Source organism: Photinus pyralis, unplaced genomic scaffold (assembly GCF_008802855.1).
Source record: "Photinus pyralis isolate 1611_PpyrPB1 unplaced genomic scaffold, Ppyr1.3 Ppyr1.4_LG4, whole genome shotgun sequence".
In the NCBI taxonomy this organism is placed as follows: Eukaryota; Metazoa; Arthropoda; class Insecta; order Coleoptera; family Lampyridae; genus Photinus; species Photinus pyralis.
The window spans coordinates 22702418-22721959 of record NW_022170511.1 but is presented as its reverse complement, the minus strand read 5'-3'; the positions used below and the strand labels follow the sequence as shown (position 1 = coordinate 22721959).

Genomic DNA, 19542 nt, shown 5'->3' with positions numbered 1-19542 from the left:
TAAAATGAAAACTTACATGAATGTAACTTCAAGGACAAGACCAAGTAATCAACATCAATAAACATAAATTAAGCAAACATTACACCAAAAATGTAAACAATTACAAACAATAGCATAACGGTATCACACATATGATTGCATTGCGGTTAAACCAAGTAAATTTCAAAAACAAATATTGAAACACACAAAAAATATAAAATGCGGCAAACAAAACACAAATACGATATAAAGAAATGCAAAAATTACTACCTGCATTAAATAACACAAAATAACAACAACATTTATGGAGCGAAACGTTCACGACCGCCATTCGAGACAAGATCCCAAACGTAACTCCCGTTCGTGCTTTCTAGGTGGCGCAGGCAACTTTTTTTCCCACCTAGAAATTGCATGGTTGCCAACTCTCAAAAATGTATGTATCGTCGTAAGCTGTATATACAGGGTGGAACCTTTCACATGACAAGGTATATTGATCCTACAATCAATTTTTTAGCTCCAATATGGCGGATTATTATAAGTTGTCGCCACTGTCCTTATAAAGTCACTGTAACTTTTATGATGCTAGACGTTAATTGGTTGTTATATTAGAGTGGAAGATGGTGATCTCGTTTATGCCTTGAAAAAGGTATGAGTGATGATAAAAATCAGGAAAAAAGCTATTATATGTTTTCAATCATTATATCGCGCCTTTATAACTTAGTATAATTACTTATTAGATACGTCCCATTATGAGTGTTGCGGTTAGTATTATTCCGAATTATCTATCTTAACATCAAACTTGCATACTCCATCAAAAGAATGCATTTTTGTATCTCAACAAACAAAAATGTACATAATTATGTTATATATAAAGAATTTTATTTGTGATGTTTACTGTCATTGGTTCATCCGATTCCCATTTCGTAAAATTTCTATTGTATCAAATAAAACACAGATGGAACCATTATTGGTCATAGGACTGTATAGCTGTGCATAACCATGAGTCGTTCACTACTATGGCGTTTTTGGTGAGCTACCTCTACTGATAGGCAACGTATCTTACAACGAAAATAAATTCAAGACACCGTTCTGCGCACTCATTGAAAGAATGATTACAGGGGGACCGAAAACCGAACCGGAACCGTTATTCCTTCAGAAATGGAAACTTACTGAGAACCGAAACCGTTATTATTTTTTTCGGTTCTTTTCGGTTCTTAACAGGTTATTTGAAGTCGAAGGGCGCGCCGGCAAACATGTCCTGAAAATTGATAAAACATTACTGTATGATTGTCATCGGGGGATTATAAATTTTTAATAGGGTGTTGAATATCAAGGTGTGCGAAATTGAAGACAATACGGGTGGCGGTGGCGGTAATTTAGCCACTACCCTCGAACTCGTTATAACTGCGCGCTGGCGGTCAATGAGTTATAAGGTTATGTTTTATTGGTTCCAGGTAAAAATAAGAATAAATTTTCCCGTTAATTAAAAATTTTGTATATGTAAGTGACTTTCTATTTATCATGGGGCGAACAACAACTAACGTTGCTCACAAGCATTTCACAATAACAAACAATACTCCATACACATTTTTTTACATAGTTCTTAATGATTTTATTAATAAATTAAGTTGAAATAACATATTTCCCACTTTCTCCCTTATTCCCCTTGTCGTTGTAAATAGCTACACTCGATACGACACGTTTTGGTATTCATAACTTTTTTCTTCTTTTTCACACCTATTAATTAACAAATCACGTTGTTTTAATGAATTTTTTTAATGCCGTAATTTCTAAAAGTGTAGAACCGAAAATAACCGTTATGGACCGAAAAAAATGTGCGGAACCGAACCGTTATTTTTTTTAAGAACCGAAACCGGACCGGAACCGTTATAAATATTTTCGCTCAAATATAATCAGAACCCGAACCGATATTTCATTTGGGTCCGGGTCCCTGATTACAGGTAGGGCCATTGGGGGACTGGTTGCCCACACTTGTTGAAAAACAGGTGTCGCCACTGTTTTGTGCTTACCGTTAGATGAGTCATGTTTTGGCTTGACTTGGATGTGCACGTGGTTATGCCAGCAAATGTTATAATAACATTCACTATAATTTTTATGTTGAGATGTCCGATTTCAAAATTAAAGCTACGAGTACCGTTGGCGTAAATAGAGACACCGTTTTTACCATACGTTAACCTCCTGCAAACAACATCTCAGCTGTTACATGAATGAAAGATTTGTCTTGAATTATATTTGCTTTATTTATTGTTCCTCTCTTGTTCTGGGACCTCAACAGGCTTTCGCCCAATTACAGAGTGACCCGCATAGTGCTTATGATGTAGTTTGAGTTTGATACAGGTTCATTGTAAAATGTAGCGTTACTTTTGCACTTGCCTTCAGCGGCTTCAGCAAGTAGGTACACTCATATTTAGCATTAATTTTCAAATTTCAATTTTCTTGTAGTCAATTTTGTGCTGTAAAAGTAATAACAAAATGTAATGTAGTTAGTTTTAATTGTAATCAGGGCCGATTCGACACCTTTTTGCGCCGTGGGCAGGCATAAACCCCCCCCCCCCCCTCTCTAAAAAGGGTATCCTATACAATTTTTTTTAATATTTCGTTCTGTAATATTTTTCATCAATATCAATAATCTTAAAAATTTATTTTCTTCGCATTTAATTTTAAAATTCTTCAATGAGCTCTTCCTTATCAAGCTTTTGTGCCATTTTCTGCTCTATGGAAATAATTGCTAACTGAGGAAGAACTCTTTTCACCTAAGGCGACAGTAATCGGAAGTGGCTATGTACAAATTAGGACCCACTGAAACTAAATTTTGAGTAACAATATATATTCTAATAATTTTTTTGGGTCTCGTTCTGCAGTTGGGACCTTAATAGACCTGATCTGGTCATATAAATCTAAACCCTTGATGTCTTTGTCATCACCATCTGACAGTGATAATCCCAATGCCATGCACTGTTCTCGCAAAGCATCGCCCTCATACCTATCCAGATTGAAGAGGAATCCAAAAACATAATTACATTCTGTTAGCTGATCGAAGCGTTCTTTTACCGATTTTATTGCCATATCAAGAATTGATTTTCATCTTCCGCTACATAATCACACTATTTTTTTCTTCGTCTCTGGTGTACCTCAATCTGTTCGGGAAATTCTGCATCGGTGCCAAGTTTTTCAGTTAACTTTACAGCTTCTTGATTCAAAGTAATAAATTTGTCGGCAGGTGTCGATAACCACTCGCAGCGTTTCTGTATACGTTGGAAACCAGTAACTTGCCATCGCGCGGCGGGCCACACTTGCGGACGGCCGCCTGTGGCGTTCGCCCACGCCTAAAACCGGCCCTGATTGTAATTTTTCGCTTTATTGTAAATTGTTTTGCCTTCAGCTGCGTGTAACTAAGGTGTATTTGCTTTTTTCACTTTAAATTATCTACCAATTAGGTTTGTTCAGCATTGGCCTCTTGTTAATTTCATTTGATGTTTACTCATTTAGGTAAATGGGCGACTTCAAACTTTATTGGTGTACGAATCTGCCTTACTTATTTAACGTAATTAACTGTTTCTCGCCCGTGCAAAGGTAAATGCCAAAGTTGCAAAGCTCCGCATTCATCTCGAAATATTACTTTAGTCTAAGAGTTGCCATATCAAGTAAATTAAATAGATTCTGGATTGGAGGAGGTTCGACCAATTACCTCCCTTTCTCCAGATTTCCCCCAATATTTATCCCCTGTGAGCAAGTGATTCGGAGTTTTCCTCGGCTCGGTTTTGCCTTTGGTTTTAAATACATTGAGAGGTTCCACCCTGTATATACAGCGGCGACGATGAACACATTTTTGAGAGCTGGCAATCACGAACGTTTTAGAAAGGGAAACGCTCTCTGCGCCATCTGGAGAGCACCAACGTGGTTTCCGTCTGGTTTATAATGAGATTACGAAAGCATCGCACCGTAAATGTTTGCTGTGTAGTCGTCTTTATTGTTGATTATATATATTACCACTCCTTTACATAAGTTTACATAAAACATAAAGTCATAAAAGATAAACCAAACCGACTCACCAATCCTAACCGTCGATTCTGTCGCTTTTGCTCCTCGTTCACAGATGTATCTGGATCGCCACCGCCTCTTGCCATGTGTCCACTTTCATCACCCAACATCCTAAATTTGGCCTTTTATTTTTAAGAATCCGGACTTACAATACGTTTTCCACTATCCCACTTCTGATGGCTGTAGTCGTCTTTATTGTTGATTATATATATTTCCACTCCTTTACATAAGTTTACATAAAACATAAAGTCATAAAAGATAAACCAAACCGACTCACCAATCCTAACCTAGCTTAATTCGTAACGTAACTAACTTCACTCTAAATGTACAGGGTGTTCTATAATCACCTACAGCTGTTATTTTATGTTATTTAATGCAGGTAGTAATCTTTGCATTTATTTATAATGCATTTATGTTTTGTATGCAACATTTTATATTTTTGGTGAGTTTCAGTGTTTGATTTTTAAATTTCCTTGATTTAACCCCCAATGTAGATTCGTGTGCTTGGTTAGCTTGGTACCGTTAATCTTTTGTTTGAAATCACGTTCATTTTAGGGGTAATGTTTGCTAAATGTTTATGTTTCAATTACATGGTCTTGGCCCCAACTTACTTACATTTATATTTTTGTTCGTTCTTTTACCCATGTGCAAATTATCGAATTGTTTGATGTATGTTTGCGTATTAACTTGTTTGTAAACTAACATTTTTACCACGAAGAGACGCCGGTCACGGTGGTGGCAAAAATTGTCACCTAAACGACACTATACCGCGGCTGATCTCGAAAGTCAACTGTAGGCTCGAAACTCCAAACGAGGGGCGAGTTACATATCTCGGGGGCAAAATTATGCCAATAAAAACACTTCACTTCTTGCTCTTAACAGAAGAATTGTATTGTACCAAAAATGAATCACGTCCTGTGTATTTCACCCTTTCTCAGAATCTTGGTTGCTTGCAAGCTGTTTGCGCCGTCTCGAGGTGAGTGCTATGAACCTACCTTAAGAGTGTAATGATCTTAGCCTCCTACTATCTTGGCGGGCTAACGCCAACTTCAAGTTACACCGGACTATTTGACCATATTCGGTAACATCGGGAATGCCCAACTAACATGGCTGCCTATTTGAATATTCTCGTTTCCCGCGAGAATCTGTCACTCGGGGGCCACTCCGAGTGTACTAAGATCGTGATCGTCGTGTAGGACACCTACGTTGTGTAATAACTGGGTCCTCAGCAGGCACTGAGGGTGTTTTATGGGTAAGGAAGACCAAGAGCAATAGCTGATTAAGATTATATTGAAGCTAATACCAATACGGCGCCCCTGCAGAGGGTCTTAAGTGGCTCTATACTACTCCGGCATTTACCTTACGAATTAGGAAAACCTAATTCGGAGTAGTCCTATAATGAACAAAGCCTACAGTTAACATCTAATGCACAGCACTTTTGAGCCTTCTCGAAACCGGGGTAAATACTACATACTTACACGCTATGAGTAACCAAAATGGAATCAAGCCATTCCCCAGGTATTACAACACATACATCAGGCAAAACTAAGAGATATTAAATATACCTCGCCGGGCGGTAGGATTACCCAGGCCCAGTGGGGGGCCTGTAGACGTGGGCTAAAGTCGTTGGGTTTCGGAACGAGTGAAAATGTTACTGTTAGGTGCACCAAGGCCCGTATAAACTTGAATAACTCGATCCCCTCTAAACAAGCACACTTCCCTCTTGATTACTCACAGCCCATCAAATAAGCAAATATAATGAAATGCAATGACATAATCGAGAGTGACTAAAAAGCACAATATACAAATATGTACACATGCAAGTATGTACAGCACAGATACAGGCCTACCGACAATGAAACATGATTGCCAATACCAACAAAGGTTACACATTAAGAGGTACAAGTGGTTAAATCTATAGTAAAGGGTTACAATCTGCATTCAAGTTACACACATTTATAGATTAATTGAATAAAGAAAATAACTCACCTGATATAAAAAGCAAAAGCACAGCAATGATTAAGGTATAACAAAATATTTCAAGATAAGCCGTACGTTACACTTGAGCTGGTTACAAGAAAAAGACCATGAACACGCATGTTAAATCGTATTTATTGACTACCCCAAGCGACTCTGTCATTTGATCTGTTAACACCCCTAAAAACCACCCGAAAATCGCCCATTCCCTGCATTTCACGCATTTCTAGGAAAAAACTGGACTGCAGGTGTTTGAAATGGTAAACACGTGGTCTTCCGAGAAATTCCATTCATCTCATCTTCGCTCTCTTTCCCTTTTCTGTAATCCCACCAGATTTCGGTTTGTGTAACTAACATGATGTATAGGGTGCTTCGTATCGACAATCATATTCACAGGACGTTGCTAAGGTTGGGGTATCTCAAGAGTTTACGTTTGCTGTTTTTATTTGTGTGGTAGTACCTAATCTTTGCATTTTTTATAATTTGTCTTTTGTATGCAACATTATGTTTTTATATTTTCCGTCTGTTTTATGAAATTGTCGTGATTTAACCTCAATGTATCACGTGTTAACCTTTTGTTTGCAATCATTCACGTTTTGGTGTAAATGTTTGCCCAATTCATGTTTATGTTTTGATTACATGGTCTTGGGACAAGTAAAATTTATAATTTTTGATTATACTGTTAAAAATGTGGAAATTATCGAATTGTGTGAAGTTTGATGAGCGTATGGACTTGATGTTAGTAAACTAACACTTTTGGTTTTAGAGCAAATTTGTTAGGCATCTTTTCAGGTGTATGAACAGCAGACATCACACTGCTTTTGCCTATAAGCACTAGCGGAGTTTGAACTCAATCAACGCAGTAATGTGATGTTGATAACTTCCATTAATCGCACTATTTCTCTAATCAATAAATCAAAGTCACATTTGTATTTTCTTTATTTTGTTTTCGTACAAAAATGCACTATCTTTGTAATTTACAATTTTTCGAATTCTTTGCTAAATTCGTACGTTACAACAAATAATGTGGTTAACAGTGGAATAATTTACAAAAATGTTTACTTTATGAGGAGGATTTATACATATACACAACGTAATTAAATAGTACTATAAATATTTATACAAAAATTCATTCTCTATGTTCAGTTACGGTTACAGTCTTAATGGCTAAAAATGGCAGACAAAATTAACTACTTATAAACTAATGAGCAAAAGTGTTGTACAGATATTTACAAATTTAAGATTGTTCACAACAATTTAAATAATAGTCTTTTTGGAATACTAATTAAATTTACACAGCCAGACACTTTGTTCCTCAGGATCACTATATTCTTAGTTCCGTATCGACAACTGTTTTGTTTCGACTTTGTGGCGGATGCCTCGACACAACGTGATGTGACGTCGGCACTCCCGGCGTAACTAGAGGTGATATTGAGGGAGATTTCGTCGCTAAGGGTGATAACGATGGCGAAAAGCTGGGCGACATGGCGGTTGATGTCGAAAAGGTCGCACCAGAAGCATCGTGATTGATCGGTGATCTTGGTAGCATGTGAACCTGACTATGACTGCTGGCGATATGATGACTAGAACCTCCTCGTGCGTTCAATACGGGCATCGCGATCGATCTGGGCGCAACGCTCGTAATTAACGGAGGGGGCACATTTTTAACAGGTGCAACTGAGCTTTTACTCTTTATGCTAGAGTTTCCACTTGTGGCACTTTGTACGGATGCTGTATCATCCTTCAGTCTTGCGATCTCTGAAAATACGTGAGCAAGCGGTTGATACTGAGGTCCCCAGTCTAATAAATAATCCCAATTATAACTACCCGCTAATTCTTCTTCACTATGAACAATGGAACTTAAAGAACCGTTCATCGACGGTTGATGTGTAACTGTCGGTACATCACCATAGCCTCCAATAGCCATAACATGATCCATTGTGCCACCCAAGTTCGTGGTAGCTACAGCACCTCCCTCGCCCGTCGAGCTAGCTCTATCGCTGCTAGCAACATCGTTTAGCTTAGCATAAATTAAATTAGTAATATCATTTTCGGCGCCACCGTGCTCCTCAAACATGTGAAGTCCATCTAATGGAACACTTTGGTGGTGGTGCAAAGTGTCCTTATTGCTACTAGTCCGCGGATCTGCGCACATTCGCGTCGCCGTTTGAGGAGCACCCGCACTATTGCTATTTACAATTCCTAAACGCGCTAAATACTCTTTAGTATTATGGACCGAAACGTCCGATAAGTTATCGTCATCTTCATTCTGTCGATGAATCCCGGAGTCCCTCTGCAAAGGTCCCTCGTTTATCATTCGAATTTCCTCGTCGTCTCCATCCTCGCCGTCCTCGGCCGAGCCTCGTCCGCTCGAACCGGACTGCTCGGAGCCTGACAGTTCAGAAGTGGTCGCCGCGCCCGAGTTTGAACTGGCAGCGTGTCCCGCGACGTACGGGGGAATTTCGTCGTACTTAGGGGGAGCGAATTGATTGTTTCCGGAGACGACCCCTCCTCGAATCGGTATCGTGTCGAAGGCGCTTGGATCGACGTAATTGTTGGAGGACGCGACCGTCTCGCTGCTCAGACTAGGCTTGTTCACTTTTTTATTGCGCTTGTTGCGCATGTGTAAAAAAACGAAGACCGCACCGAAGGTTATCAGCAGCAGTAAGAAGGCGATTAGTAGTCCCAGCGCCCAATCTGCTATCCCTCCGTTGGCCGCGGCCACGGTCGTGTTTATGGCTAGGTTTGTGCCAGGATCTGCTAGGGGGTCTAGCGTGATCTCAACGACTGTCATATTAGTTAGTGACCCCTGCCTTCCCGAACTGGCGGTGACCACCAAACTTATGTCCTTGCCCGCCTCTAAAGCTTCGGCGTTGTTAAATTTCTTCTTTATCAATATCGCTCCCGTGGTCCTGTTTATGCGAAAGTATTGGTGTTGGGTGGTTAGTTGATATACGACTCTGCCATCGGGGCCTTTGTCTCGGTCTGTGGCGGTGACATGCCCGGCAACGTACCCGGCGGGTAGGCTTCCTGAAGGCGGTGTTGCCAAAACGAAGCGATATGTACGTTCCGTGAATTGAGGATGGAATTCATCGCGACTTTCTATTTCAATCCTCACCTTGACAGTCGCCGATTTATCACCGATATCGGCAGCTTTCAGCGTGAATATGTACCGGCTCTTTTGCTCGTAGTCAAACACGGAGTTTGTGGTCACCAAACCGGTGTTCGAATCCACGTGGAACAATTTCGAGGTCTCATCCGTTCCGGAATATTTCGCGCTCGAAGATATACCAACGATCGAGTAGTTTAGCGTCCCGAAGACTCCTTTGTCGAAGTCCGTCGCGTGCGCCGTGAAAATCGCGGTACCGATCGGCTCATTTTCCGCGATGAACTCCAGATACTCAAGGACTGGGAATTGTGGCGAATTGTCATTTTCATCGGTAAGAGATATGCGGAAATTGTTTAACGTGCAAATAGGCATCGAGCCGCAGTCACATGCCCGGATCACGAAATTGTGATCGGTAATTCCTCGGTCATAGTCAAGGGTGTTGTTGACCCTCAAAATTCCTGTGTTCAGTTCGAGATCGAATAAGTTGTAGTCGTTTCCTGAGGTGATGTCAAATATTATTCTTGAATTGTCACTTCCTGGTAAATCAGCGTCGGTGGCTACAAATTGAATTATATTTGTGCCGATCACGGTTCCTTCCCCGATGTTAATCTCCAGGTCTGTCTGTTTGAACACTGGCGCGTTGTCGTTAACGTCATCGATGGTGAGATACACTTCAATCCCGGTGTTATTCATCTTCGATATGACTCCGGTGTGTAAGGTTAGCGTGTAAGTGGCATGTACTTCGCGGTCTAAGGTATTCACCAGAATTATGCTGCCGGATGGGTTGCTGATTTCAAATACGCCCTCATCGTTCCCTTCAGTAATGTAGAGATTTTGGTTTGAGCTGGGTAGACGTAAAATTGTAGTTCCCTTGGGGGTGTCTTCGGGAATTTGTATTCTACAACAGAAGGCAAATTAGATTGGTTGCCGGGTAGTTGAGAGATGATTACCTGTAATTTCTCTGTTGGGGCTGTGGTTCAAATGTGGCGTCCGCGTTAACTTTTATACGGACTGACGTCGAGGAATGAAGGGGCGGATTTCCCAGATCAGTAGCTGTTATTGTTAAATGTAGATCTTGTCGAATCGTTGATACATTGCTCAAGTTGACCTTCAACGTGCCGTCATTTTCTCCAATAATAATTCCGCTAACGGGCGAGAAGAGTGAGTAGCGAATTCTTGCGTTGTCGCCAAAATCCGCATCAGTTGCGTTGACGGTTAGTAGATCAATTAAACTGTTAATATTCCCTTCTGCAAAATGAGAAGTGTCTTGTTAGTTAGGAGCTAATTAGGGTAAGACATTGGTACTTTACCTGGTAAAGTTGCTTGATAAAAACTTTGTGAGAAAATGGGGGAGTTGTCATTGATGTCCGTGATTCGGATGGTCAACGTGGACTGGGCCATGTGAGCCGAATCTGACGCCGCAATTTTCAATGTGTATTCCTGCCGATATTCAAAATCCAGAGGTTTGATCAAGTGAACCTTTCCACTGAATCTGTCAATGCTAAACATTTTTAAAACCTCACGGTCACTCTCTGGTATGAAGCCATAGGTAAGTGGAGGATTTGTGTCGACATCGTTCGCCGTAACTGTTGTTAGTGTTGTTCCCACTTCCGTCGCTAAAAGAAGAAATTACAATTTTAAGCTTCATTAAGTCTTTAAGTAAGCATACCTTCGCTAACGGTGATAATGCTATGAGGAGGAAAAGTGGGCTGGTTATCATTGACGTCGACAATATTAATCCGCACTCTTGCAGTACCAGTCATTTGCGGCACACCGTCATCTGTAGCGATCACTGTCAATCGGTACATATCCCGAATTTCTCGATCCAGAACAATGTTCGTCTTTAAAATTCCACTAAACGCAGGTTCTATCATAAAAGCGTTGTCGTGGTTTCCGTCAACTATGTGATACAAGACCCTCGAGTTTTTATCTTCGTCCGCGTCAAACGCAGTCACTTGCAACACAAACGTGCCTTTACTGTTTCCTTCCCAGACCGTTGCAGTGTACTCTTGCTGACTGAAGGTAGGAGCATTATCATTCTGATCTACTAGCTTAATTATGACAGAACAAAACCCGTGAAGATTCGGATTGCCTTCAGTTCTCGCCACCACGACCAAAGTGATTTCTTTGCGTAACTCGTAATCCAAATACTTGGGATTGCGCACTTGAATAATCCCACTGTCAGAATTAATAACGAAAATATTGGCCTCATTCCCCGTTCCGAACGAGTACATAATCTTCTGACGTCTTCCATCCGTTCGGACCGCCAACACTTTGATCACGTCCCTAAACTGATCAGCATTCTCCGACAAGCTCACAGTGTAAGTCTCATTCTGAAACCTCAGCCTAGGATAATTGTCAGAAAGTTCCCCCACGTTAATTTCAACAAGACCAGTTGAACTTTGAGGAGGATTTCCCTTGTCCGTCGCCACTACACTTAAATACACCGTTTTTCCATTCTCACTTGCCAAACTCTGAGTGGCACTCAGTATTCCCGTGGTGGGATTCATTCGAAATTTATTCGAAAGTCCGTCATTGACCAAACTGTAAACTATTTCCGAATTTGTACCCTGATCGGCATCTGACGCAGACACTTTTAAAATTGTATGACCCGGTTGGATGTAGGCGACCACTTTTTCTCTGAACGGATACCGGTTGAATATTGGTTTATTATCGTTTACATCTCCGATGGTTATCACCACCGGAACCTTTTGCGATCTTGCGTCGTATCTTCCGCTATCAGATGCCACAACAACAAAGTTGTAGGTACTTTGCCTTTCTCGATCAAATAATCTGTAACAAGAATAATTATGAATGGCAGAGTTCTAATAAAACATATGACCACAGATGTAAATTTTATATCTTTTATATCTGTGTTTAAGTCTACCTTGAAATCACACCAGAAATGTTTGCAATAATTTGGAAAAATTCGATAAAGCGAATCATGTTTTTAAATTCTCGTACTGGAAAGCGCGGTCGAGCTCAAGTAAAGTAATTTTAACGTAATATTGAATTTACGAACTTGTAGTAAAATTTTAATTGGAACTGGAAAATACATACCCAGTCGTAGTGATAATCCCAGTTTTATTATCAATCCGAAATAACCACTGACTTTCGTTAGCCAACGAGTAAATGATTTTGGCATTTACACCAATATCGGCATCCGAAGCGTGCACCTGCAGTATCGAGGTTTCAACGGGAACGTCCTCCAGAATGGTCGCCGCGTATTTTAGGCTGTCGAATTTCGGATCATTGTCATTTTGATCTTCGACGCGGACCGTAATGTTGCATATCCCTTGAAGAGGGGGATTGCCATGATCTTGGGCGGTGATTGCGAGGTGATATCTGGAATGCGATTCCCTGTCGAGGGATCGCGCCGTTAGCTCCCCGGTGTGCATATCGATGCTGAATTTATTTCCTGGGTTGCCACCTAGAAAAATTGAATACTTTTTGCCCTCAACTCAATGCGTTCTTACCTGTAATGCTGTAAGTGATTTCTCCATTATTCCCCGAATCCAAGTCCATTGCGACAACTGTATGGATAACCGCAAGGTCGTTATTTTCCGGAATGGATAGTGACGAGCACGACCCCGAGTGAAAGGAAGGCGCGTGATCATTCTCATCAGTGACATAAACCGAAAGTATTGTAACATCAAATTGAGTTTTGGCCGGACCCTTGTGGTCACCCTTGGAAGAGTCCGTTACGTAGACCGGAACACTATAATGATCCCGCGCTTCATGGTCCAAAATCGCTGTGGTGGTTACGACGCCGGTTATTGCATCGATTGCGAACGCATCATCGGCGATTCCTGAAGGAATGTAGTACGTTAAATTTCCGGTTCCCTCGAGAAGGCCAGATTTCGCCGCGACTTTCGTTACGTAGCTTCCCAAGGCGGCCTTCTCGGAGATTTTGGCGTGGTACTCAGAGTTGAGGAACCGAGGCGGATTGTGGATCGATCCTTGGATCGCCAGTTTAAGTACGGTGTTTGCTTGTCTCGTGGGCGTGCCGTGGTCACTTGCGGTTACGTTCAGCGTGAACGTCTTGATTGAGTCGGTAAACGTGAATGGTTTCGCCAAGGTTAGCACCCCTGTGTCGTAGCCTAATGCGAATTTATTGTCCTCGTTGCCGCCGGCGATTATGTAAGTTACTCGTCCATTGTCGCCATTATCCTTGTCGACCGCGAGGATCCGAGTGACGACCTCGCCGAGGGTAACGGAATCGCTGACCACAACATTAGAGGACGTTGGCAAGACGAAGCTTGGGGAATTGTCGTTTGCGTCAGTCACTATAATTCGAGCCGTCACTGTAGTGCTCAACCTCTCGGAGACGTTAACACATTGATCCGTCGCTCGTACAACAATTGTATATTCGGTGACAAGTTCGTAGTCCAAAGGAGCGGCCAGGATTAGCGCTCCAGTTAGGGAGTCGATGTTGAATAGCTTGGAATCTGACCGCCGATTTAGCAAGGAGTAGCGTAATTCGCCGTTAGTTTTAAAATCCTTGTCGGTAGCGGTGAAGTTATAAACTGTCGTTCCCACTTCCGCATCTTCTGCGATTAATATTGTGATGGGATCCTGAGGCCATTGTGGAGGATTGTCATTGACGTCGATTATATCCAATCGAACTGTCACTGCGCTGCTCTGTGGGTTATTGATGGCACTTGTATCCAAAGCACGAACTTCTAATCGATATTCAGATTGACGTTCGCGATCTAATTCTCTAGCCACAATTAATGAACCAATGCTTCGGTCAATATCAAAAGCATCAGTAGTTTGATCAGAAGTGAGTGATGTTAAAGTATACATAACGTGGCCTCCGCTGCTTCCAGGAATGGTATTTGCACGATCGGATACGTCGCTACTTGCAACCGTACCCACAATGTGTCCAACTGGGACGTCTTCTCTCACTTTGAAGATTAGGCTGGAGCTCGTGAAAGTGGGTCGGTTATCATTCAGATCTAAAATTTCAACGCGTAAGATTCTGGTCGTCTGTTTTGGAGGAAATCCATTGTCAGTGGCTGCGATTGCGAGACTATAAATTGTCTTCTCTTCATGATCCAATACCATTTTCGTTCGGATTATTCCAGTAATAGGATCGATGCTAAAGACACCGTAACCATCCGAATCGCGGCTCTTCAAAATCGAGTACGTAACCGAGGAATTGTTACCGTCGTCTAAATCCACCGCGCGTACCCGAACAACTTCAGTGTTCGGAGGTTGCTCCTCACGCACGCTGACAACATCCTCCTGAGGATCGACAATTTCCGGAGCGTTATCGTTCACGTCCAAAACTTTGATTTTGAGCGGGACTCGGGAACTTCGGGACGGAGAACCTTGGTCTCTAGCTTCCGCCACCAGGTCATAAGCGTCTTTTGCCTCACGGTCCAGGACGTCTTTGGTGACGATTTCGCCTGAAACCAAAGCAGAACTTTAATGTAGTAAAGTTGGCGCGAACCAAATAGCTTTAGGTACTTTCATATATGCTATAGTGCTCCAGATGCATTTATGGTGCTTATGGACACGCAGTACATGCTTGCCAAATTTATTAACAAAACGTGACAATTACAGCACAAGGAGATTAATGTTTTGCTTTAATGCTTCAATTCAATCATTTGTCAGTTTGGCATCATTGCGATGAGCAACAAGGATAGCGTTATCGAAATTAGTAAGATTAGATTCATAAGACCCCATACCGCATCTGGAGTTGCGAATGCAGTATAGTCCTCAATAGACCTGGCTAAAATTTAAGTGTAGGTTGCGATGCATCAATGCAATCAGGAAAAATAATTCAAAAAAATTGACGTTAAGATATACAGCGTGTTGCATTTAACAATACCAACTTTAGGACATTTAACAATACCAACTTTAGGACTAATCTCAGAAACGGTGTTCAAAAAATGTTTTTTTTGATTCTACATAAAAATATCTAAAATCGGCAGTTTTTACCTTTTTTCTGATGTCTCACATGGGTAGTAAGATATGATAACATCCCAAAAGTCAAACTTTTCGATTTCACCCGGTATTTCAGTAACAAACGTAGCTAGATTGATTCGGTTTGTGGTATTAAAAGTTTTACAAAGAAGGGTCGCGAAAACCGCAAGTCTCTATCTTTAAAAACAGCTGAGATACACTGCAATACCAGCTAAAATAGGGCACACAGTACAAAAAAATATTTCGAACACAGAATTTGGTAAATAGTTTTAATTTACGGTTTCAGTTGCAGTCTAAAAGTGCTATACAATGTGTCCAAAATCTGAATGAGCAGCATGGAGAAATCGGAAACCATAACCATAAGGGACCTATTTTAGTTTAGGGCTCAGTAAAATTATGTTTAAAAAATTCGGAAATTCCGATCGGTCCCGAAGATAAAAACCGAAATTAACCATATTTGTTTTTATTATATGTGACCCTGTTTGAGAAGATAAAAAACAATAACACTTCCTCATAGGCACTTTTTAAGTTCTACAGGGTGGTGTCCACAGATTTTCACTGCGACGTTTCGTCTTTGAGAAACTATCATCAACTTCATATTTTTATATGAGGCGGAAAAAAGTACATACTGTATGTACCTATTGAGTAGCATTTTTTATTACGAACAATGGTGTATGGCACAATATGATTCTTTATTATGCCATTTAAAGGAACGATCAATGGATTATTTTGACATTTTGTCAACGCCTACTAAGCTAAAAAAAGTGTTTATTATTTAAGTCACAAAAAAGCACGAACTTATAAATTAAGGTGGACTGCAGGCTGATCAAACAGTTGATAGAGGTAGAAACACGAACTTATAAATTAAGATGGACTGCGAATGCTGAATTGACAAATGACACCTACATGGGGGCAGCCATGATGTGCACTCACTTGGCGCGAAATTCAAATCAACGAATAAACAAGCATTAAACTTCACGTTTTCTAAATAAATTACTGTGACACATGTCATTTTCCAAGGCTGCAATAGTCTCAAAACTTGAGCACTAGGAACATTCCCCTAGAAAATAACTAAAACGTGCACATGGCCGCGTCCATGCTAGGGTGATTTTTCTACCTCTATGCAACTGTTTAATCAGCAGTCCATCTTAAATTCTAAGTTGGTGGGTGGGCGCGACCATGATGTGCACATTTTAGTTATTTTCTAGGGGAATTTTCCTAGCGAGTATTTCAAAAAACCAAAATTAGTTCAAAATTCCTAGAAAGGTTCGAGATACTTTAAAAGTCATTTAGTTTCTTATTTAATTCGTGGGAAATTCTTACTGGTACATTCTTAAGGCGAGTTGGAATGCGTATGTTAGTTTACTTTTTCATTCCTTTCCGTCCTCATGCTAGCAATTGTTGGTTGCATCTTTTTAAAGTAAAAGCAAATAATTCAATGACGGTGTAAATGCAAGATTTTGAATTATTGTTATTATCTTATGGCGATTAACCAGATCTGGTGTGATCCTAGAAGTAATTTTGAGATCAAGTCTACGCACTTATCTCGCATTGTGGAGGATTTAATTGAATTGTGGTGAATACGATTTTGATATTCGAAGTTTGAGCCAATTTAATTTTCAACCGTTGCCGTATAAGTATTATTCTTTTCTACATAACATAATTTTGTAACAAGTTGACTGCCAGTTGAATTTGTGGGAACTCTATTAATTTTAAATAAATCACTGGATTGGTGTAGCAAAATTTATTGCGTGTTCTGTGTGTTTTTTCATTGCAATACGGTTTTTACCTATAACTTTTGACACGCAGGAGCGATCTTCACCTATATCGGCGATTCTTTTGAATTTGACCTGTACAGTCCAAGTGAATACAGTCGATCATGGATCGTAATGCATGGATTTTGGCTCCTTAAGCCATGGCCATTTCAAGTGAGTGGATTAACTCCTTCCTATGCAGGGTATTTCTTCATTAAAGGTACAATGGTTATGAGTATTTTATGGGATAGTTGTACTGTCATTATTGGCACCGCGATTGTTTTCAAGAATACGCAATTCGCTGCACCTGACCCCCTTCGTTTGAGAAGGCCCTGCGTCGTTGATTTGTGATTCAAGAAGTTTTTTAGCGATTTCGCACACTTGATAAATGTTACAGCGTTTAGCGTATGTAAACCTCTCGCCAGGTAAGATTGCCGGTCACAGAACACTTGATCCCGGTCTACAATCTATGTTTTTCTAAAGATGTGAGCGACTTCCGGGATAGTATCGTGTCAACGTTGAACAAAAAGACTTTTCGTTTAACATTGGCACGATCCTATTCCGGAAGTCGCTCGCATCTTAAGAGAAACTTAGATTGTAGATCGACACAAGGTGTGCTGTGACCCGCAATCTTTCCTGGCGAGAGTTATATGTCTAAAATTGAGTTAAAAATTATTGGCGCAGGGCCACTCACTCCTGATTTCAAATGTACTTAAACCAAGCAAGTGGGTATTTAGTTTGACAAACCTTGGTCGGTGAACTACGAATGATGCTCTACGTTATAGGCTTTTTCAATGGAGGTTGCTGCGCCAAAACGGAATAACAACAGGTAAGGCATGTTTGTAAAGGAATGGACAACAACCACTTAAAAGCGTCACTGGCATTACACCAGTGTTGTCAGGTTATGGAGAAAGTGTTAAGACCCGCGTCCCGATCCCTCGTGTTCTCTTGCTAAGCGTGGAAAATTACCCTAAACATTAAAATTTTACTATACATATACAGATGGCAGTTGCGAAGTAAAATGTAAAATATTTGGGTTATACCATGGTTATACAAAACTAGATGCCGCTTTTGGCGCTTCATAAAAGATAACATTGAATAAATTTATCTTGAAAGCTGATAGCTGCACTCGAATACTGATAGCAAATTATACCTCTTTATACCGGTTGTAAAAATGAAATTCCACTCGCCGTCTACACGAATGAGCATATTTGAACACTCGTGCCGACTGCCGTGGTAATTTATCCTCGAATTTATAAACTATCAAAGGGACAAATATCATTACCTATGGATCTATATTTTGGAATGATTTTTTAGCGACACGCTTGTTTTGCAGGTTCTTGTACGCGATTATTTTTTATATAATGATAACGATTGTCATGTTGATGTTATGAAGCGCATTATAAACCAAAACTGTTCCTAACATGAAAAAACGCTACTTACTCAGGTGCTAAAATAATTAATTTATTATTATTATTATGCCAGCTATTGAATAAAGTTCAGTCTTTATTCAGTAGTAAAATTAAAGGTAAAGAAGGCATCGCATGTTTACTTCATTCTCAATAATCTGTACAACAGTCAGACCTCGGGCAAAGATATCCTCGGGCTATGTTTTTAGCGCACTGGGCTATATTTAGCTCGACACCCCCGTAACTAATGTTTGTAATAGTAAAATTCCTTTCTTAGTGACCAAGTTTCATACGGTTATTTATCTGTATTGATGAAAACTAGAAGTCGACTTCTTCCCAAGAAAATCGGTACATAAATAACGATTTTGACATTTTTTGTGAACAAAAATACACATGGACCACTTCTTGGGCATTGCGCAATTGAATTTCCCAAGAGAATCGATGCATAAATAACAATTTTGACATCCTTTAGATAAAAATATTTTGGTCGCCAAAAATAGATATGTATCATTTCTTGGTCATCGAGCAAAATAGCTTGATCGTTTTCTCAACAAAATTGGTACATAAATAATAATTTTGACCAATTTAGGGCTATAACACATGATGAATGCCAAAGTTCATTTTTGATAGTCAATACGAGGTTTAGCGACTGAGCTATAGTACGGAACGACACGCAGACGTGCGGAAATGTGAAGTCATAAGCGCTCCACTTTCGTGGATTGCGCTAAAAATGAATTCCTTCGGCAGAACACAGCAAATTATTAATATTTTTCCTGCCCGCTCTTAGTAACTAATCTGGCTACGGCCCGAGCACTCAGAAGGGCCGATTCCTGCAAAAGGTGGTGTAAACGATTTTATCGTTTTAAATGGTCCATTTGGGTCCAAATAACATGTATTTGAACAGTACACACCCATTTTCTCCTGGCACAACTTTTGACAGCCAAAAAACTTCAAAATGTTCGGATTTTTTTCAGTTTTTCGCTTAAAACTCGAAAACGGTCTATACCTTATATGGATAACACTTCTTTAGTAAGTATATTAAAGAAAACACAATCCTGCGGCGATCAAAAGTGAAAAAATGAACAAGCAAACAAGCAAGGAGCCACAACGCATTAAAAAAAGGTTGACTCAGTTTTTTTAGAAAGGTTGGAAAAAATCGGTGTTCTTTGATCGCTTGTAAATTTTTTTCTATTGGACCGATTTTTTTTGTTCATCTTTTGATCGCCGCCGAATTTTGTTTTCTTTAATTCACTACATAAGTAAGTGTTATTCATTAAATATGGACCGTTTTCGAGGTTTAAGCGAAAAACTGAAAAAATTA

At 40.2% G+C, this 19542-nt stretch overlaps 1 protein-coding gene and 1 long non-coding RNA gene across 2 annotated transcripts in view; both read right to left on the bottom strand.

Moving 5' to 3' along the window:
• Positions 1-3193: 3193 nt before the first annotated feature.
• LOC116168765 lies at positions 3194-4380 on the bottom strand. Its single transcript, XR_004144829.1, has 2 exons — positions 4053-4380; positions 3194-3995 (listed from the first exon to the last, which is right to left on the bottom strand). It is a non-coding gene; the product is annotated as an uncharacterized LOC116168765 (long non-coding RNA).
• A 2623-nt stretch (positions 4381-7003) lies between these two features.
• Positions 7004-19542, bottom strand: part of LOC116168760 (protein dachsous) — a 75435-nt gene continuing 62896 nt past the window's right edge. The window contains exons 7-12 of the mRNA XM_031484741.1: positions 12604-14538; positions 12188-12557; positions 10797-11920; positions 10438-10743; positions 10078-10375; positions 7004-10025 (exon numbers count right to left, since the gene is read on the bottom strand). Coding sequence (XP_031340601.1) covers positions 7343-10025; positions 10078-10375; positions 10438-10743; positions 10797-11920; positions 12188-12557; positions 12604-14538 — 6716 coding nt within the window. The 3' untranslated portion in view covers positions 7004-7342. The remainder of the gene's footprint in view (positions 10026-10077; positions 10376-10437; positions 10744-10796; positions 11921-12187; positions 12558-12603; positions 14539-19542) is intronic.